Source organism: Microtus oregoni, unplaced genomic scaffold, assembly GCF_018167655.1.
Source record: "Microtus oregoni isolate MIOR12 unplaced genomic scaffold, Mior012 000035F_ref0000213, whole genome shotgun sequence".
NCBI lineage: Eukaryota > Metazoa > Chordata > Mammalia > Rodentia > Cricetidae > Microtus > Microtus oregoni.
Genome location: NW_024543094.1, coordinates 13464774 through 13481900, shown reverse-complemented (window position 1 = coordinate 13481900; position 17127 = coordinate 13464774). Strand labels below are relative to the sequence as shown.

The window sequence follows — 17127 nt, the reverse complement described above, 5'->3', positions numbered from 1 at the left end:
AAACCAGGGCTGGAGTCACAAAAAAAGAAGCTTGCTGACAGCATCCCGCTGGGGGGGGGCGGAGCGTCCGGGAGAACGGTCACGTGGAGGAAGCGGAAGCCCTAGCCATCTCAACTTCGCCGAACCTATCGTCGCACTGTGTCTGTGTTTTGGACTGGAGCACTATCTTCCCCCTACTTTTGTCACGCCTGGTCCAGGGTGATGGCTCCGCCTCGGGATCCACGGCGCCTCTGCAGGCTGGTGCAAGAGGGCCAACTGCGCGCCCTGCAGGAAGAGCTGGAGGCGGCCGGAGGCTGCCATGGGCCAACTGGGGACACCCTTCTTCACTGTGCGGCCCGCTACGGGCGCCAGAACATTCTGGCTTATCTAGTGGAGGCTTGGAGTATGGACATCGAGGCTGCCAACCGAGACTACAAGCGGCCTCTACACGAAGCTGCCTCTATGGGCCACCGGAACTGCGTGCGCTACCTCCTGGACCGAGGGGCAGCTGTGGATTCCTTGAAGAAGGCGGACTGGTAGGTGCCCAGGGTTCAGAAAAGCTACATCGCCACTTCCCGAAGAATCGCAGATTTTTGTGCATTTTTCAGTGTGTCCACTTTTCCCAGCTTCTAATTCTCACTCCAACCTTCCTCTCTCTGTAGGTTTGGCTCTTTCGTTAGGACAATTGTCCTAACTAACAGGACAAAAAGGACTCTTCCCGTTGAGAGAGTATAGAAACGTAATCAACTAGTTAACGGATGAATTGTATTACTCATGTGCCCAGGATGTGCTCTTCTGGAGACATCTTGCTAAATTACTTTTTCACAATTGCATTATTTTAATTGACATGCTGCAGTGGATAGCTTTCTGTTGCACGTGCATTGAATGTTGAGCTGTATGCAATTTCGTCACATCTAGCCTTGCAGAGCCACCACCACGGTGGTGATACTCTTCCACCACACAAATCAGTTTCATTTGTTGCTAGGTTGACATCTTTGTGTGTGCGTGTGTGTGTGTGTGTGTGTGTGTGTGCGCGCGCGCGCGCGCTATGTCTGGTTCCTGGGAGCCTGTTAACTTTTTTAGGCTCCTAACTTAATGAAGCTCCTGCCTTCCAAGTTAATTCAAATCTGTCAAAGCATAGTGGGTGGGAAATATATCAGAGGTGGTGATGCCTCCTAGCGTGCACGAGCCCCTGAATTTGATCTCAGCACATCAAGGACAGGAAAGCACCATGTAATTAAAAGCACATCTCCGTCGATATTGTAAAATTGTTCCACTATATCTTAAGGGTTATCTGTGGTTTTTATCAGTTCTCGGCTTGGCTCACAGTTTTTGCCTCTCAGATAGCCTGCTCCAATAGAAACGCGTGAGTCAGTTTCCCCTTGTTATGTCTCCACAGTCCTCAGAGAAGTCAGAGGTTGACGATCTAAGTTGTTTTCCTGCCCCTCCTGCACCCCCAGGTTTTCCATCTCAACCAAAGACGTACATTCCCTGAAGGCCTGGCTTCTTCCAAATGCCTCAGCTCCTTTCCATCCTGGTTGACCTTAGGACTCCTCTGATGATGGCTTGTACAAGGAAGAACGTTGAAGTGATCCAGGACCTTGTGGAACACGGTGCCAACCCACTCCTGAAGAACAAGGATGGTTGGAACAGTTTCCACATTGCCAGTCGAGAAGGCGACCCTGTGATCCTCCGGTACTTGCTCACGGTCTGCCCGGATGCTTGGAAAACAGAGAGCAAGATTAGAAGAACTCCTTTACATACTGCAGGTATAGCCTGCAATTGCTGCTTTCTGCACTTGGCTTCTCCCTAGCACTGCCCACATCTTGTAGTTCAAGTCATCTGCAAGGGGAATGGAGGATTTGGAAAACCAGAAGGCAAGGCGTCAGAGCACCTTGGGATTTCTCAGCAGACTATAAGTTTGTAAAGTGATGGAGCCCTGGGCTCTCGGGTCACTGTGATAGTTCAGCTTTCCTATGTGTCTGTCTTACCCTTCCTGGTCAGCTAGATGGCAGGCTGGTTCTGTACCTTCCAAAGTCTGTGGCCCTGGATAAAGGACTTGGTCTGTGTTTGAGCAAATGTCCTTCTGAGCTTTTCACAGTGGTGATGATACCATGCCGTAGAGTCTTGGCAAAAAGCAAAATTAGCGTGGAACATGTGGATAATGGGCTCAAAAGTCTAAAACAAGAAAGTTGGAAAATAAGCCTGGCAGCATGGTGCATGCCTCTCTAGTTCTAGCACTCAGGAGGTTGAGGTGTCAGAAGCCATTAAGTCTAAGGCCAGCTGAGCAACGTTGAGAGACCCTATCTCAAGTCCCCCAATATCCCTCCCCCTAAGACAGAAATTTGGAAAATAATTCTTAGTCTAAGAGGCAGTTCACTGAATTAGCATACTGAGCTTGTACTATCTCTGAAGATCAATCCCTGAGATATGATTCAGTCCATACTGTCTGGGAACAAGCACCCAGTTGTTCTCCAGCCATAGCTGGCACTTATGGACCAAGAAATCCTTCCTGAAACTTTTGAATAAGTAGGAAAAGTCCGCCTAGTTCATAAAATATTTGGCTAGCTCCCATCATACACACTCCCCAGAATATCGCCTGTCACCAATCTGTCACCCAAAATAAATGGAGACCAGGTAGAATCTTTTCTATTGGGAATAAGTATCTTCAGTCAGAGGAGTAAATTTCTAGATAATTTTCATAGATTACTATTAAATAGGTTACCTTCAAAATGTCTTTGCAGTTTTCTGGTGAGAGGCTACACCAGACTTTGAAAATTACAGCACTAACGTGGGGAGGTAGTCTTAGAACTGGAAGTTTGCCATGAAAGTGCTCTAAGGATGAAATGATCAAGTGCTTAAAGTGAAAACATCATTCTTTGCCATTTATTTGCTTGGGTTTTCTGGGGGGGGGGAATAGAACAGTAATATTACCTATTTTAGGTTTTTCTTCTGTGAGAAGAGCAGGGCCGATGTGACTGAAGAGATGACTCAACAGCTAAGAACACTTGTTGGTCTTCTAAAGGACCCGAGTTCAGTTCCCAGCACCCACATGGTAGCTCACAACCATCTCTTCTCTAGATCCCTATTTTCAAGGGATCCATCACCAGAATGCAAACAAAACAGTTATACCCAGAAAATAGAATAAATAAATCTAAAGTAAAAAAAAAAATTTTAGAGCCAGGAGAAAGATGTTTGTCCAATGAGTTACCTCCCCAGCTGTCTTAGTGATGGTTTCTACTGCTGTGAAGAGACACCATGACCATGCAACTCTTATAAAGGAAAAACACTTAATTGAGGACTTACAGTTTCAGTGGTTAGTCCATTATCATCATGGCAAGACGTGGTGCTGGCTACATCTTGGTCAGAAGGCAGCAGGAAAGGGTCTGTGACACTGGGAGTAGTTTGAGCATAGAAGAACTCAAGCCCACCCTCACAGTGACACACTTACTCCGACAAGCTCACACCTCCTCATAGTGCTACTCCCTTTGGGCCATTTTCTTTCAAACCACCACACCAGCCAAGAAAGTTTCACTACAAAGTTATACACTAAAGTTAGACAAAAAGTTATACAGTTAAAAGTTCTGATTGCCTCTGTTCTTTCCCCCGCAGCAATGCATGGCTGTTTCGAAGCAGTACAGGAGCTCCTTGATAGGTAAGAACAAGAACAACATGGTAAATTGGCGGAAAGTATTTCTTAGTTACAGAGAGCTCAGTGTCCACAAACAACAGGGCCATGTACCAATGGGCATTGCAAGGAATTCAGGGTTCCTATAGGAGTGTGAGAGGAAGACCCTGTGTAAATTAGAAAAGACTGAAGAAATAAATGCCTCAGCACCAGCACAGCCAAAGCTGTGGGTAGGGGCAAGGGAGTTTTTTGCACCAAGAAAAAAGAATAGCACATTTGGGAGACAGGAAGTAGTTCGGGCTATGCTAAAGTCTAAACAGTAGAGAATATGGATGCTGTAGACCATTGCGTTCATTTTATGTATCTGAATGTTGAGCTTGCATGCATGTCTGTATACTATATGCATGCCTGGTGCCTGTGGTGGCCAGAAGAGGATGTCAGAGGAAATCAAACCCAGGTCCCCTGGGAGAGCAACAAGTCCCTACCACTGTTGAACTACTTCTCCAGGCTCCTTGTTGAAGGCTTTTTAAGCCAAGGGTCATAAGAAATCAGCAGTGTTGCAGCATCACCTGGCTACAAAATATAAATGAGCCTGGGATGAGAGCAGGTTTCTGTGAAATGGTCTCTTGGGTTGATGGAGTGAAATGGGAGAAATGATGGTATCTGGGCTGAAAAGATGAGTGTAGAGAGGTTGGTGGTTTGACTATGAATGCTCCCATATATTCGAATGCTTAGTTACCAGGGAGAGAGGATTAGGATTCGGAGGTGTGACCTTGTTGGAGGGAGTGTGTCACTGAGAGTGGGCTTTGAGATTTCAAAAGCCTATGCCAGGCCTAGGCTCTCTGCCTAGGGATCAGGGTGTAACTCTTAGCTACTGTTCCAGTGCTTGCCTGAATCCCACCATACTCCCTATCGTGATGATGATGAACTGAACCTCTGAAGTTGTCTTTACAGCAGTAGAACAGTGACTAGGGCAAGAAGAAAGAAGTGGGTTGAGGGGTATCTTTAAAAAGTTGAATTAATAGGAATAGGCAGATAATTTGATGAAAAGGATCTGAGAGAGTCTGGAGATGTAGCTCAGTGGGAGAATGCTTGCCTAACATATTCAAGGCCTTGGGTTTCATCTCCAGCACCACAGAAAATAAAGAAGGGGCAAAGGAACATGACTTTCACAGTGTGGCACCTGCTGAGACATTGGACACTGGAAGAGGAGCAGGGTTGGGGCTGGAAGCATAAAAATTTCACTTTGGAACAAGTGGAGTAGTTGCATCCCTGTAGAGATCAAAGCAGAGTTCAAGTGAGTAGAGACAAGTTGGGCCAGAAAGAGGTGTGAGGCTTGGCAATATATGAATGGTGATGTGATGTAGACATGGAAAGATCATAGGTGAAAAAGAGCCGTGAGCCCTGGGTCCTAAAAGCACATGTCAAGCACTTGGAACCACAGATGGGACATATTTGCTTTTCTGCAAATTTATAAAATACTCTTCACTGAAGAAAACACTTTTCAGTAACCTTTGTGTGTTAGGTCTGGGTAATGAAATAAACATAGCTCTTCTCTAGTGGCCTTCATAGGCTAATGAAGAAGACACTGTATAAATAATGCCATTCAAGATGGCTGATGACTAGTTGCCATGGAGAATGGGTGCAGGGGAAGGTGAGGTGAGGATCCTGATAAGAAGAGCATTAGAAGCTGCATCAGTTGACCTGTGCATAGGGCGAAAGCAGCGACGGAGAGGAGCATATAGATGTTTTAAGTAGCCTGGCTGCAGAATTCTATGTAGGTAATTGGTCAGGGAGAAAAGAGGAAGATAGTAAGGGTGACTACAAAGCGTCCAAGCTTCGCGAAGCTGAAGAAATGAAGGCTCCAGCTGTCCTTCTATTAGGTTAAAAGGGGACGGTCCTGAAGATGCGGAACTCAGTTCAGGTGCTGTGTGGTCATGGGAAAGATAGCTCCAGATGGTCACAGATCATCTGTAAGGCACACAGCCTGCCTGCAGGCCACCCTGTCACCTTTTTGGGTTGGAAATGGTGAATATTCACGGTTGTGTCATTTTGGATTTGACTCTAGGTGTGACTATGCGCCAGACTGTAGAGACAACTGTGGTGTCACACCATTCATGGATGCAATTCAATGTGGCCATGTTCACATAGCCATGCTGCTCCTTGAAAAACACAAGGTATGAGGTGCTTCTGCTTATTCCTTTAGTTCTTCCTTAGAAATGTTAGGATCTGGGGATAAACAGTACATCATTATTCAGTCGCTGCCTTCACATCCTGCCTCCTGTTTCTCCATCTTTGACCCCTGTAAACATACATGCATAAGTGTTCCCATCTCTAAAATTGTGACAAAATGTGATTTCTTCAGAAGGTTCCTACATGAATTTAGTGATCCTAGGGTTGGAGCTCAAAGTAAAGTGCTTGGATAGCATGCTCAGAACCAATAATCCAACATACACAGAGCAGTTAAAAAATTAAGGATTCAGTTCTTATTGTCACTTTGACTGTAATAGCAACAAACCATCCTGACAGAGCTTAAGACAACTAGAAAGAGCATTGACTCATCTACATTTTAGTTCAAGCACTTTGAGAACGGAAGAAATTATGTGCTCTGCCCAGAAGAACCGCACAGACAGCTGTACCAAAACATCTGCAGGCCCGTGAACCCAGCTTCCTCCGCTTTTTGCATTGCCCATCCTTCCTGTCTACTAGGCTTGCCCTTCAGCTGAAGATAGCCTGGGGGCCCAGGCTCTACACCGAGCAGCAGTCACTGGGCAGGATGAAGCCGTTCGGTTCCTGGTGTCTGGTCTTGGCATTGATGTAGATGTGAGAGCGAAGTCCACCCAGCTCACAGCACTTCTTTATGCAGCCAAGGTCAGTTGCTTCTTCTGACAGCATTTCTTCCTTCGGCTTGGTTTGCTCCAATGACAGACAGCTCTGCAGTCTTGGCATCTTTGGCTCCTCTCGCCGGGCGGTGGTGGCGCACGCCTTTAATCCCAGCACTTGGGAGGCAGAGGCAGGCGGATCTTTGTGAGTTCGAGACCAGCCTGGTCTACAAGAGCTAGTTCCGGGACAGGCTCCAAAACCACAGAGAAACCCTGTCTCGAAAAACTAAAAAAAAAAAAAAATACTCCTTTCTCCATTTTTGCCTAGAAACCAAAAATGTCATGTTTCTATTTAAGGAAATTAAAAGATTCAGAATCACAAATATCTCAAGAATATAGAATACAGATGGATGGGCTGGAGAGATGGCTCAGCCGTTAAAAGGCTAGGCTCACAACCAAAAATATGAGAGGAGTATTTTTAATTCTATATAATACTTGGGTTTTATGTACCCCTTCCCACCCTTATTTTCAGGAATGTTATTTAAACCCGTGAAGATGCTGAAGGGTGATGGAGGCCTTTTCAGTCGTCTCTTAAGTGTTTAAAAGCAAACTGTAGAACTCACTTTCGTATAGTAATGTTAATTTTTTTATATTGTAAATAAATAAATAAATAAGGGGCTGGAGAGATAGCTCAATGTTATGTGTGCTGGCTGCTCTTGCCGAATTCCCAAGCACCTACATATGGCAGAGCTCACAGTTGTCTGTAACTCCAGCTCCAAGGGATCTGACTGACTTCCCCTTCTGGCCTCAGCAGGCATCTGCATACATGTGTTAACACACACACATGAAAATAAAATGATTTACTAAAAAATAACAAATGAACAAAGAATCATTATATGAAATTTGTAGTTCTTATATTGAAATGAGAATTTAAAATCTCTTTAACTAACACAAAGTAATTGCATCTTCTGGTCTCTCCAATGTATAAAACATTAAAGATGTCCATAAATATTTCACTAAAGAAAAAGTTATTTTCAGAACCTTGCTTATTATATATTGTTTAGAAGCTACGTGCCTTTATTTGGTTTTCTAGAAGCAAGAGTACATGTTTTCTGACCAATGATCCCCACCACACTCCCCCAGAATACAAGGAATATAGATTCACGAATGGACTGAGGGCCCAGTCCACAAATATTTCCCCCATAAAAAGACTGAATCTGAAATCTTTGTTTTTTTAATTTTATGTATTTTTATTTCATGTGCATTGGTGTTTTGCCTGCACGTATGTCTGTATGTAGGATGTCAGATCCCCTGGAACTGGTCACAGACAGCTGTGAGCTGCCATGTGGGTACTGGGGATTGAACCTGGGTCCCCTAGGAAGAGCAGCCAGTGCTCTTAATCACTGAGCCATTCTTACAATTCCCAGCAAACAAAGAGTTTGTATGCTTGGGAAATTTGGGGATTTTTAAGATCTATATAAATCACAAGGTTTTGTACTGCTGACCTTGATGGAACCCTAATCATATTATCCATCCTGATAACTGAATGTTACAAATATTTAACAATTTGTGTGAGAATCATGGCTGATATAAATCATCTTTAAAACAGGAGGTTTCCGTATTTGCGGTTGGCTGCATCAAGAGACTGGGTTTTTTTTTTTTTGTAATATTTATTTATTTATTATGTATACAATAGTCTGTCTGTATGTAGGCCAGAAGAGGGCACCAGACCTCATTACAGATGGTTGTGAGCCACCATGTGGTTGCCGGGAATTGAACTCAGGACCTTTGGAAGAGCAGGCAATGCTCTTAACCACTGAGCCATCTCTCCAGCCCACTAGAGACTGTTTTTAAAGGGTTGTTTTTGCCCTCATCACAGCAGTAATGAGTTTATTTCCACACTCAGGAGGGACAGACAAGCACCGTTCAAACACTGTTATCCCTGGGTGCCGACATCAACTCTAAAGATGAAAGAAATCGCTCAGGTACGGAATCCTAGTGACTCGGGTACTTTTTAGTTGAAAGCATTGATGTAGGTTGAATGTCTCAATGGTGGGCTCTTACCTAATGTGCACGCTGCCCTACATGCAGTCCCTAGCCTTGAAAACCAAACACTCTTCCTTAAAATAGCTTTTCCTTTGTGAAAGCTATTGGAGCTATTGATACTGACATCACGGTTTTTGGTTTAGCTTTTTTGTTGTTATTAAAATTTTACACACATATATATATTATATATAATATATAATAAATATATTATATATAAATATATTATATAAAATATATAATATATATTTATATTATATAATATATATTATAAATATATATATAACATATATATTATATGTGTTATATATATATTTATATTATATATTATAATATATATTATATATTATATTATATATATATATTATATGTATTGGTGTTTTGTCTTTACGTATGTAAGCACCATGTGCATGCCTGGTGCCTATGGAGGTTGGATCCCCTTGAACTAGATTTACAGAGACTATGAGCCACCTTGTGGATGCTGGGAATTGGGCCTGGGTCCTCTGGAAGAACAGCCAGTGCTCTTAACTGCTCAGCCCTACCTCCAGCCCCTTATGTGTAGACCTGGCTGTCCTTAGACTCACAGAGATCCACGTCCCTCTGCTTGTCGAATGCTGGAATTAAAGGTGTATGCCACCATACCTTGCAGGTTTATCTTCTTTAGAAATATTTTCACCCCAGTCAGGTTTAAATTGTGATCCACTATAGGCCATCATGGGTGGTTACGAAAGTGTACAATCTGTATAAGTGGGTAGCGGACAAGATGGCTCGGTGGGTGAGAGCTCTTGTAGCCAAGCCTGGCCATCTGTGTTTTATCCCCCAGGATCCATCTAGTGAAAGAGAGCCAGCTTCTGCATGGTGTCCTCTGACCTCCCTCTACACATGCACTGTGACAATGAGCGCACACACACAGTCACACTCTCTGCATAACTGAATAATCCAGTGGGTTCTGAATGCAGTACATGTTCTCACATGGACCGATGTTGTCTCCCTTTAGCCCTGCATCTGGCCTGTGCAGGTCAGCATGTGGCTTGCACCAAGTTCCTGCTGCAGTCGGGACTGAAGGATTCTGCAGACCTAACAGGCACCCTGGCCCAGCAGCTCACAGAGAGTAGAGATATACTTCGGGACTTTGACCACACTGTGAAGTCATAAGGATGTTTGAAGAGGCTATAAAGTTCATGGGAACTGATATCCTGCATTTTCAGTTAGACCAGTGAGTGAGTTATTTCTCAGCCAGTGTTTTCTTCTCCTTCTGCCCTCCCGTCATTTTCCGCTGCTGGAAGACTTGCCACATGACCAAGACTCTGGATTCCTGGCATGTTGTATGATCTTGAAGACAGCCATTTATTTTTTCTTTTTTAAACCATACTGGGGGTTGAAATCAGAGCCTTGCAAATGCTGACTAAGCCAGTGCTCTGCCTCTGAGCTCGAGGGTCAGCCCATATTTTGGTTTTTCTACCCTTCAAGTAGAATGAGATTAAATAAATTGAGTCCTGGGAATCCCTGGGAAGTACATAATGTGGATGAATGTAATATATATGTATGAAAATATAATAAAACTTGAAATATGAATTGCTGTTTACTCAAGCTGTAAAACATAATTGGCCTATTTAATTTTTTTCCTTCACGGGTTTTATGTGGTCATTTGGTTTCATAGCCAGGGATGATGTGCATACTTCACCCACAACGTCTACAGGGAATTGACAGACACCTTTTTATATTCTCATTACTGCTGGTTGGGCTAACTTTGTTGTGTTTTTTTTTTTTTAATGCCTGTGGATATTTTGCCTGCATGTATTTCTGTGTGCCACATACATGCCTGATGCCTTTCGAAGCCAAAAGAGGCTATCAGATCCCCTAGGAATGGAGTTACAGCTAGTTGTAGATGTTGGGAATCACGCCTCGAGCCTGGGGAAACAGCCAGCACTGAGCTGAACCATCTCCCCAGCCCCAGCTGTAAGATTTTAATCTTCAAGGGTTTCTGTTTCAGTCACGAGCAAGATGTAATCCTCACTAGTTTAGCAGGTACTGTTACACACCTACCTCACTCCAGAATTGTGCTTGCCTTGGCAAATAGCAAAGACTTCCAGCTCCTCTTGATTATTCTCTTATGGAGTTCATACATCCCTGCTTCAAACCACCCAATAAATGTCCCTGTAAAAAAACACAATCCTGTCTTGTAATCTCTCCACCATACACTACACATATGCTCATCTGAGATGGGATTGCCACGCTCCCTTGTGTCAGCGATCCCTTTGTTTCAGTACCCTTTGGGCCTGAAGATGACCCTGGTGATATTCCGTGCACGCATGTTGGGGCAGAAGATCCGCCTTAACACACACACAAAACATTCTGTTCTTTCACGTTCATAATCTCTCCCCCTCTCTCCACTCTTTCCCTCCTCGGATTTGTAACTTTTCTAAGCTCTCAGTGCGGAGATCAGAGACCTGAGCTGTAATAACTGGCATCTCTTGTTTGCTACTCTGAACACACAATTCCCACGTGTCACGTTGCTTCTGCCCTTCCTGATACTAGATTCCATAAACCTTGACAACTACAGCCACTGCTAAAGTGACCCAGCAGCCAGAGATGACCGACAGTGATTATCACAACATTAATTGTAGCAAAGAAAGCTGTAATTATATGTGATAACAATACACTTTCGCTGTAATACTCTATTAGAGATGGCTAATAGCAATGCAAATGACAGTAATTATTCCCTCCTAATTATAGTTGCTTTCTTTATTTCCTTTGGGTCTCTCCCTAAGAGTTACCTTCTCAGGCTTCCCTACCTAAAATTATTCCTTTCTTCAGCACTTAATACTTCCTTCTCTGTGATGGTTAGCTCTGTGATTGTCTGCTTAGGTGTTAACAGAGCCTAGAGTCACCTTTAAAGGGAGTCTGGATGATTGATTGTTCTCTTGGGTTGGCAGGGGGTATGTCAGTAAGAAATTGTCTTAAAATTAAGTTAATTGATACGGGAAGAGCCAGTCCACTGTGGGCAGCACCATTCCCTTTGGAGGGGGTGGTGTCCTAAACTGTATGAGAGGGGAGAATTGAACGGAGCATAAACAAGCCATTAAGTGGGCAAGATAGTTCTTTCTCTCTGCTTTTAATTCTGGGTATGAGCTGATAGCTGTTTGAAGTTCCTCCCTTGATTGTAACCGGGACTTTGTAAGCAGAAATAAACTTTTCTCCTGAGTTGTTTTTTGTCAGAGTTTTTAATCATAGCAACAAAATAAAACTAGAAAGAACCCCCTACCTTTTTTCTTTTTAATGTTTACTGCTAGCAAATACATCGTTACATTTGAGTAACTTTTTTCATTGCCTCTGTCCTCCATTGATGTTTAAGGAGCCTGGGTTGGGACTGAGGCCCAGAGCAGCCCTGGTGCAGAGTGAGTCTATAATAGTGTGTTAGTGAATGTGTAATAGTAGTGACTTGTATTTATGGTGCTTACTGTATGCTAGCTGTTGCGCCAAACAGCTCGCCCGGGTTGGCTAGCTTTGTTCTCTGGCTTTTATACTTTATAGATTTTTATTACTCCGTCTCAAGCAGCCTTTTTTACACACACTCCCTTGGAGAGTCTACATTTGGAACCTGCCCCAAATTCCAGCTTCACTGCTGCTCCTCTGTGCAGAGTGTGAAGTCATCAGGGATTTCCCAACTGCCAGGTTAAGTAATCCTTTGTTAAAGACAGGGTCTCACTATGTAGTGTAGCCCTGGCTGTCGCGGCACTCACTCTGTAGACCAGGCTGCTGCTGACTCAGATTCTCCTGCTGCCTCCTAGGTGTGGGATTAAAGTTGCGCAGTGCCGGCCACTACCACCTGGCTATATGTATTCTCCCCTGCTTTCTGGACTCTTGTACCTATGATCACTTCCAGTTTGTTCTTTTTCTTTTATCTCCCCTAGTCCCCTTTTCTTTCCTTCTTTCTTTCTTCCTTCCTTCCTTCCTTCCTTCTTCTTCTTTTCTTTCTCCAAAGATAGGATCTCAGTGTGTGGCCTTGAATCTGTGATCTTCCTGCTTTCGCCTTCGCCTTTGTAGTGTTGGGATTGAAGGAATGGGCTGCCATGCCTTGCTTCTGAGGTTTCCTTTGTTCAGGCTTGTAGGCAGAGACTGCTCATTTGTTCCTGGCTGTTGAGACCCGAAATAATCTCACAGAAACGATTATTAATTGCAACGCTGCTTGGCCAATGGTTGTGGCATGTTCCTAGCTAACTCTTAACGTCTTGAATTAATCCATTTTACCACCAGGCTCATGGTTTACCGGTAAGGTTCCCAGGCATCTGTCTCCTTGATTCCGTCTTCTTTCTCCCAGTATTTAGTTTAGTTTTCCCGCCTAGCTCTATTCTGCCCTGCCGGAGGCCAAAGCAACTTTATTTCTTAATCAATAAAAGCAACACATATACAGGACTTCCCACATCATAGACGGTTCTCTGCCTCCTTTCTGCACTTCTCTTTTAGGGTCTGCCCGTTGAATACCAGTGTACCTAGTTTCACTCCCAGTCACTCCTCTTTATCCCTCACTTGCTACTGAATTAATCGCCTTTGATTCTCTGGCTTTACCTATAGTGGCAGCCACCCAACTCTGTCCAACCTTATTTTCAACTGCCCGCTGAACATATTTTCCATGGCTTTATGAAGGCTGTCTTACAAACTATTCCACACTTCTCCATACCCTGCTCACCTCCGTCTTATTCTTGCTGCCTAGTTGAGGGCTTCTCAACACACCAGGCCAGTCACGCTGGAAACCTGAGGTCACTTGTAAGTAACTCCCTCCTGGAGAAGCCCTGATGTGCTCCAGCTGTTAGATAGCGCTGTCTCCTCAGGCTCTCATGGATACACTCCTCTGACAGCGCATCTCATGTATGTGCTCACGTGTGCAGCAGCCTTGCAATCACTACTCCTACTTCTACCTGCATTCCCAAGTCTGCCCTTCATGTAGCTGCCAGAGAGCTCTCCCTGGTTCAGATAAGGACACTGATTGCCAGTGGCAGCTCCTTGTCCTCCCAGAGACTAGAGGCTTTGTTAAGAGGTCCCTTCTTGCAGCATGTGACTGTTACTATTGATTGTCACCTTGGAAGGATCTCGAATCACCTGAGACACACCTCTGGGCACGTCTGTGAGGGAATTTCTAGATTCCGTTCATTGAGGTAGGCGAGCTCAATAGCTGGACTGAGGAGGAGGAGAAAGTGAGAAATGGGCTGAGCAGCAGCATTGTCTCCCTGCTTTGACCGAGGGTGGAGTATGACTAACTAATCGCCTCCAGTTCCTACCGCCGTGCTCTTCCTGCCTTCATGGCCCGTGCCCTCGAACTGAAAGCCTAAATAAGCCTTGCCCTCCTTAGCTCTATTTCATCAGGCATTTTGTTACAGCAACAAGATGACACCAAACCCAGAGAACCCAGACGACAATGAGGACCCTCAGAGAGACATACATGGATCTAATCTACATGGGAAGTACAAAAAGACAAGATCTCCTGAGTAAATTGGGAGCGTGGGGACCATGGGAGAGGGTTGAAGAAGAGGGGAGAGTTAGGGAGGGGAGCAGAGAAAAATGTGGAGCTCAATAAAAAATCAATAAGAAAAATTACACTGATGACACAAGGTCTTATTACAGAGCGGAGGCTATGATGGGTAGCCCAGGCTGGCCTCAAGTTTGTGGTCCTCCGCGTCACCCTCTTGAGTGCTGGCAGAGTCAGAGCCACTTTGCCTAGCTGACTAGGGCTTCTGACCTTCCCTTAAGACCTGTTCCCATAAGAGCTGTCTGTCGGTCTGGAGAGTAAACTCTCTTTGTGTTGAGTTCATCTTAATTAAGCTCAATCAAGATAGAGCTGTCAGGGAGGAAATGGATTAAAAACTGCTATCACTTGAAAACTGCTAGATTTAAAATATGACTTCCATACAAAAGGAATTCTCTGAGACAGTAGTTACAGAACAGAATGAAAACAGACCTCAAGACAGGAAAGGTATAGAACTCTGGCTTAAGAAATGAGAAGCTTGCAAAGAGAGACGCGGGGAGTGAAAGGAAGAAGAGAGCAGAGGCTGCTTTTAATCTACCCTGAACTGTTCCTGTTCACCAGCAGGTGGCGGGCCAGAAAAATGCCTTTTATTCTCGCAGAAAAGGATGAAGGAGGAAACCAAAATCATCAGTAATTCCACTGCTCGGTTATAGTTCCCCTTTTCTTAAATACTCTTTTTATTTATTGTTACGGGTGTATGGAGTGCACATCCAGGCACGCATGAGCAGCGGGCAAAGAACAGCTCTGAGGAATAGCATTTTCTCCTTCGGTGGTGGGATGCAGGGATCTGACTCAGTTCCTCGGGCTTCTAGGGTGTGTAGCTTGCTTTCCTGACACTGTGAGAAATACCAAAGCCAGAGCTCAAGGCAGGAGCTTGACGCGGAAACCATGGTGCTTAGCTACTTGTCTTGCTCCGAGGCGCATGTGCAGCTACATCCTGGGCCCACCCGCCTCAGGATGGCATCACCCACAGTGGGCTGGACCCTCTTACATCAATTAGCAGTCAATTAGCGATCAGTAAAATGTTCCTACATCTATGACCACAGGTCCATCGGATCTGACCAATTCTTCAGTTGAGGTCGCTTTTGTTCCCAGGCGACTCTAGGTTTGTATCAAGTTGACAGCTGAAGCTAACTATCACACGCCAAGAGCTTATACCACTGAGGCACCTCACAGGCACAGTAGCCCACTCTTCTCTTTCTTTCTTTTTGTATTTATTTTTTATTTGTTTTTCAGGACAGGGTTTCTCTGTGTAACAGCCCTGACTGTCCTGGAACTCACTTTGTAAACCAGGCTGTCCTTGAACTCACAGAGATCCACCTGCCTCTGCTTCCCGAGTACTAGGATTAAAGGCGTGTGCCACCACTGCATGGCTTATTCTTCTCTTTCTGTCAAAGTGAGTGTGGTTGAGACAATGCAGTATATGTATTTTGCCCCTAACTTTATACTAAGAAGATTGCATACTCTGCTTTTAAGTCTGTCAAGTACTTCATCTTGGTATTGTCTGTATTAATTATTTTATATAAACTTTCATTTGTTTGTTTTGCTGCATTCAGGGTCAAACTCAGGGCCTTGGACATACTAGACCACCACTTTGTCACTGAGATACGTCCTGAGTGTTGGTAAAGACAGGATAATCAATAAACTTGTCAGATTCCAGTGAAGAAATGAATTGGAGACTAGAAAAAGTCTGCTAGATTTGTTCACCAGCAGGGTAGAGGCTGGGTGAATGACTGAAAAACAATGAAGTCACACAGGGCTTAAGCACACCCAAACTTCTTTGGATATGGTGAGCGCTAAGGAAAAAAAGAAATGGGGAGATGACTCAGGGGGTAGGAACACTGGATGCTGTTCCAGAGGACCCTACTTCGATTCCAAACACCCACATGGTGGTTCACAACCGTCTGTAACTCCAGTTCTAGGAGATCTGATTCCCTTTCTGGCCTCTGCTGGCCTCAGGCACACATGTGATGCACATGCAGGCAAAGCATTTATACACATAACATTTTTTTAAATTTTAAAAATACTGAGCAAGGGGGCTGGAGAAATGGCTCAGTGGTTAAGAGCATTGCCTGCTCTTCCAAAGGTCCTGAGTTTAATTCCCAGCAACCACATGGTGGCTCACAACCATCTGTAATGAGGTCTGGTGCCCTCTTCTGGCCTGCAGGCATAGACACAGAACATTGTACACATAATAAATAAATATTAAAAAAAATACTGAGCAAGAATCTAAGTTACTGTTAAGAGTATTTGTCTATCCCAGGTGATACCCTGGGTTTGCTCTCCACACTGCAAACAAGTAAATAATGAAATAGTTGAATTAGACACCAAACAAGTTTTTTCGAAGAGCACAGTGTGTTTATCAACTGAGGAAAACAAGAACAATGAGAGAATTAAGCTGATGGGAACAAAGACCTTAGCAAGTCAGGAGAAACAGGGTCAGGGAAGCTCAGTGTGTCTGTCAAACGTGGAAGTATTTTCTGCTTGGAGGCATTGAAAAGGAAAGGAATGCCGGGAGAAGAGGAAAAAGTGTAAAGCAGAATGGGTAACCGTAGCTTGTTGCTGTGTCAGTGTCTTAGGAGATGGGAGGCAGGTGGGTAGGGGTGGAGGTTGGGGCAACTCGTGATGCGTATGTCACATCTTCTACAATGCTGAGGAAGGTGACTTTACGTCCCATAGTCTGTATACTTTGAAAAGTTGCTTTCAGCCAGGCCTGGGAACACAGGTGACTGAGGCAGAAGGATTCCAAGTTCAAAGCCTGTCAGGGTCACAGAGTCAGCATTCACGGCCTTGAGGATACAGGATACAGTGTGTACCCAGTCAGCCTGGGTAACTTAGATTCCATGTGCTGGTTAGCCTGATGAGCAACTTGACAGGATTTAGACTTCCGTGGTGATCATCTATGAAGGTTTTGGCAGGCAGGTTCAGCTAAGGAGGGAAAACCCTCCAAGAATGTGGGCGGCACCACTTTATGGGCAGGGGTCCTGAACTGAAGAAAAAGGAGACAGCTAGGTGAGCATCTTCATCCCTGGAAGCAGATGCGGTGTAATCAGGCTGCATCCTGGTCTGGTCAGCACACCTCTCCAGCGACCATACCTTCCGCATGGCTATGACTCCTAAAATGGGAGCTC

General features: G+C 44.5%; 1 protein-coding gene across 3 annotated transcripts; it reads left to right on the top strand.

Moving 5' to 3' along the window:
• Window positions 1-115: 115 nt before the first annotated feature.
• Ankrd16 (ankyrin repeat domain 16) lies at window positions 116-11413 on the top strand. 3 transcript variants are annotated; one of them, XM_041630798.1, is made up of 7 exons: window positions 116-515; window positions 1528-1748; window positions 3592-3634; window positions 5676-5784; window positions 6317-6478; window positions 8336-8414; window positions 9470-11413. In XM_041630798.1, the coding sequence occupies exons 1-7, from the start codon at window positions 202-204 to the stop codon at window positions 9625-9627; spliced, it is 1086 nt and encodes a 361-aa protein (XP_041486732.1). In that variant the 5' UTR covers window positions 116-201; the 3' UTR covers window positions 9628-11413. The 3 variants fall into 3 exon arrangements, with proteins under 3 accessions (XP_041486732.1, XP_041486734.1, XP_041486733.1); XM_041630799.1 differs by having other exon boundaries at window positions 386-515; window positions 1440-1748; XM_041630800.1 differs by lacking the exon at window positions 8336-8414 and having other exon boundaries at window positions 9470-9535.
• The last annotated feature ends 5714 nt before the right edge of the window (window positions 11414-17127 follow it).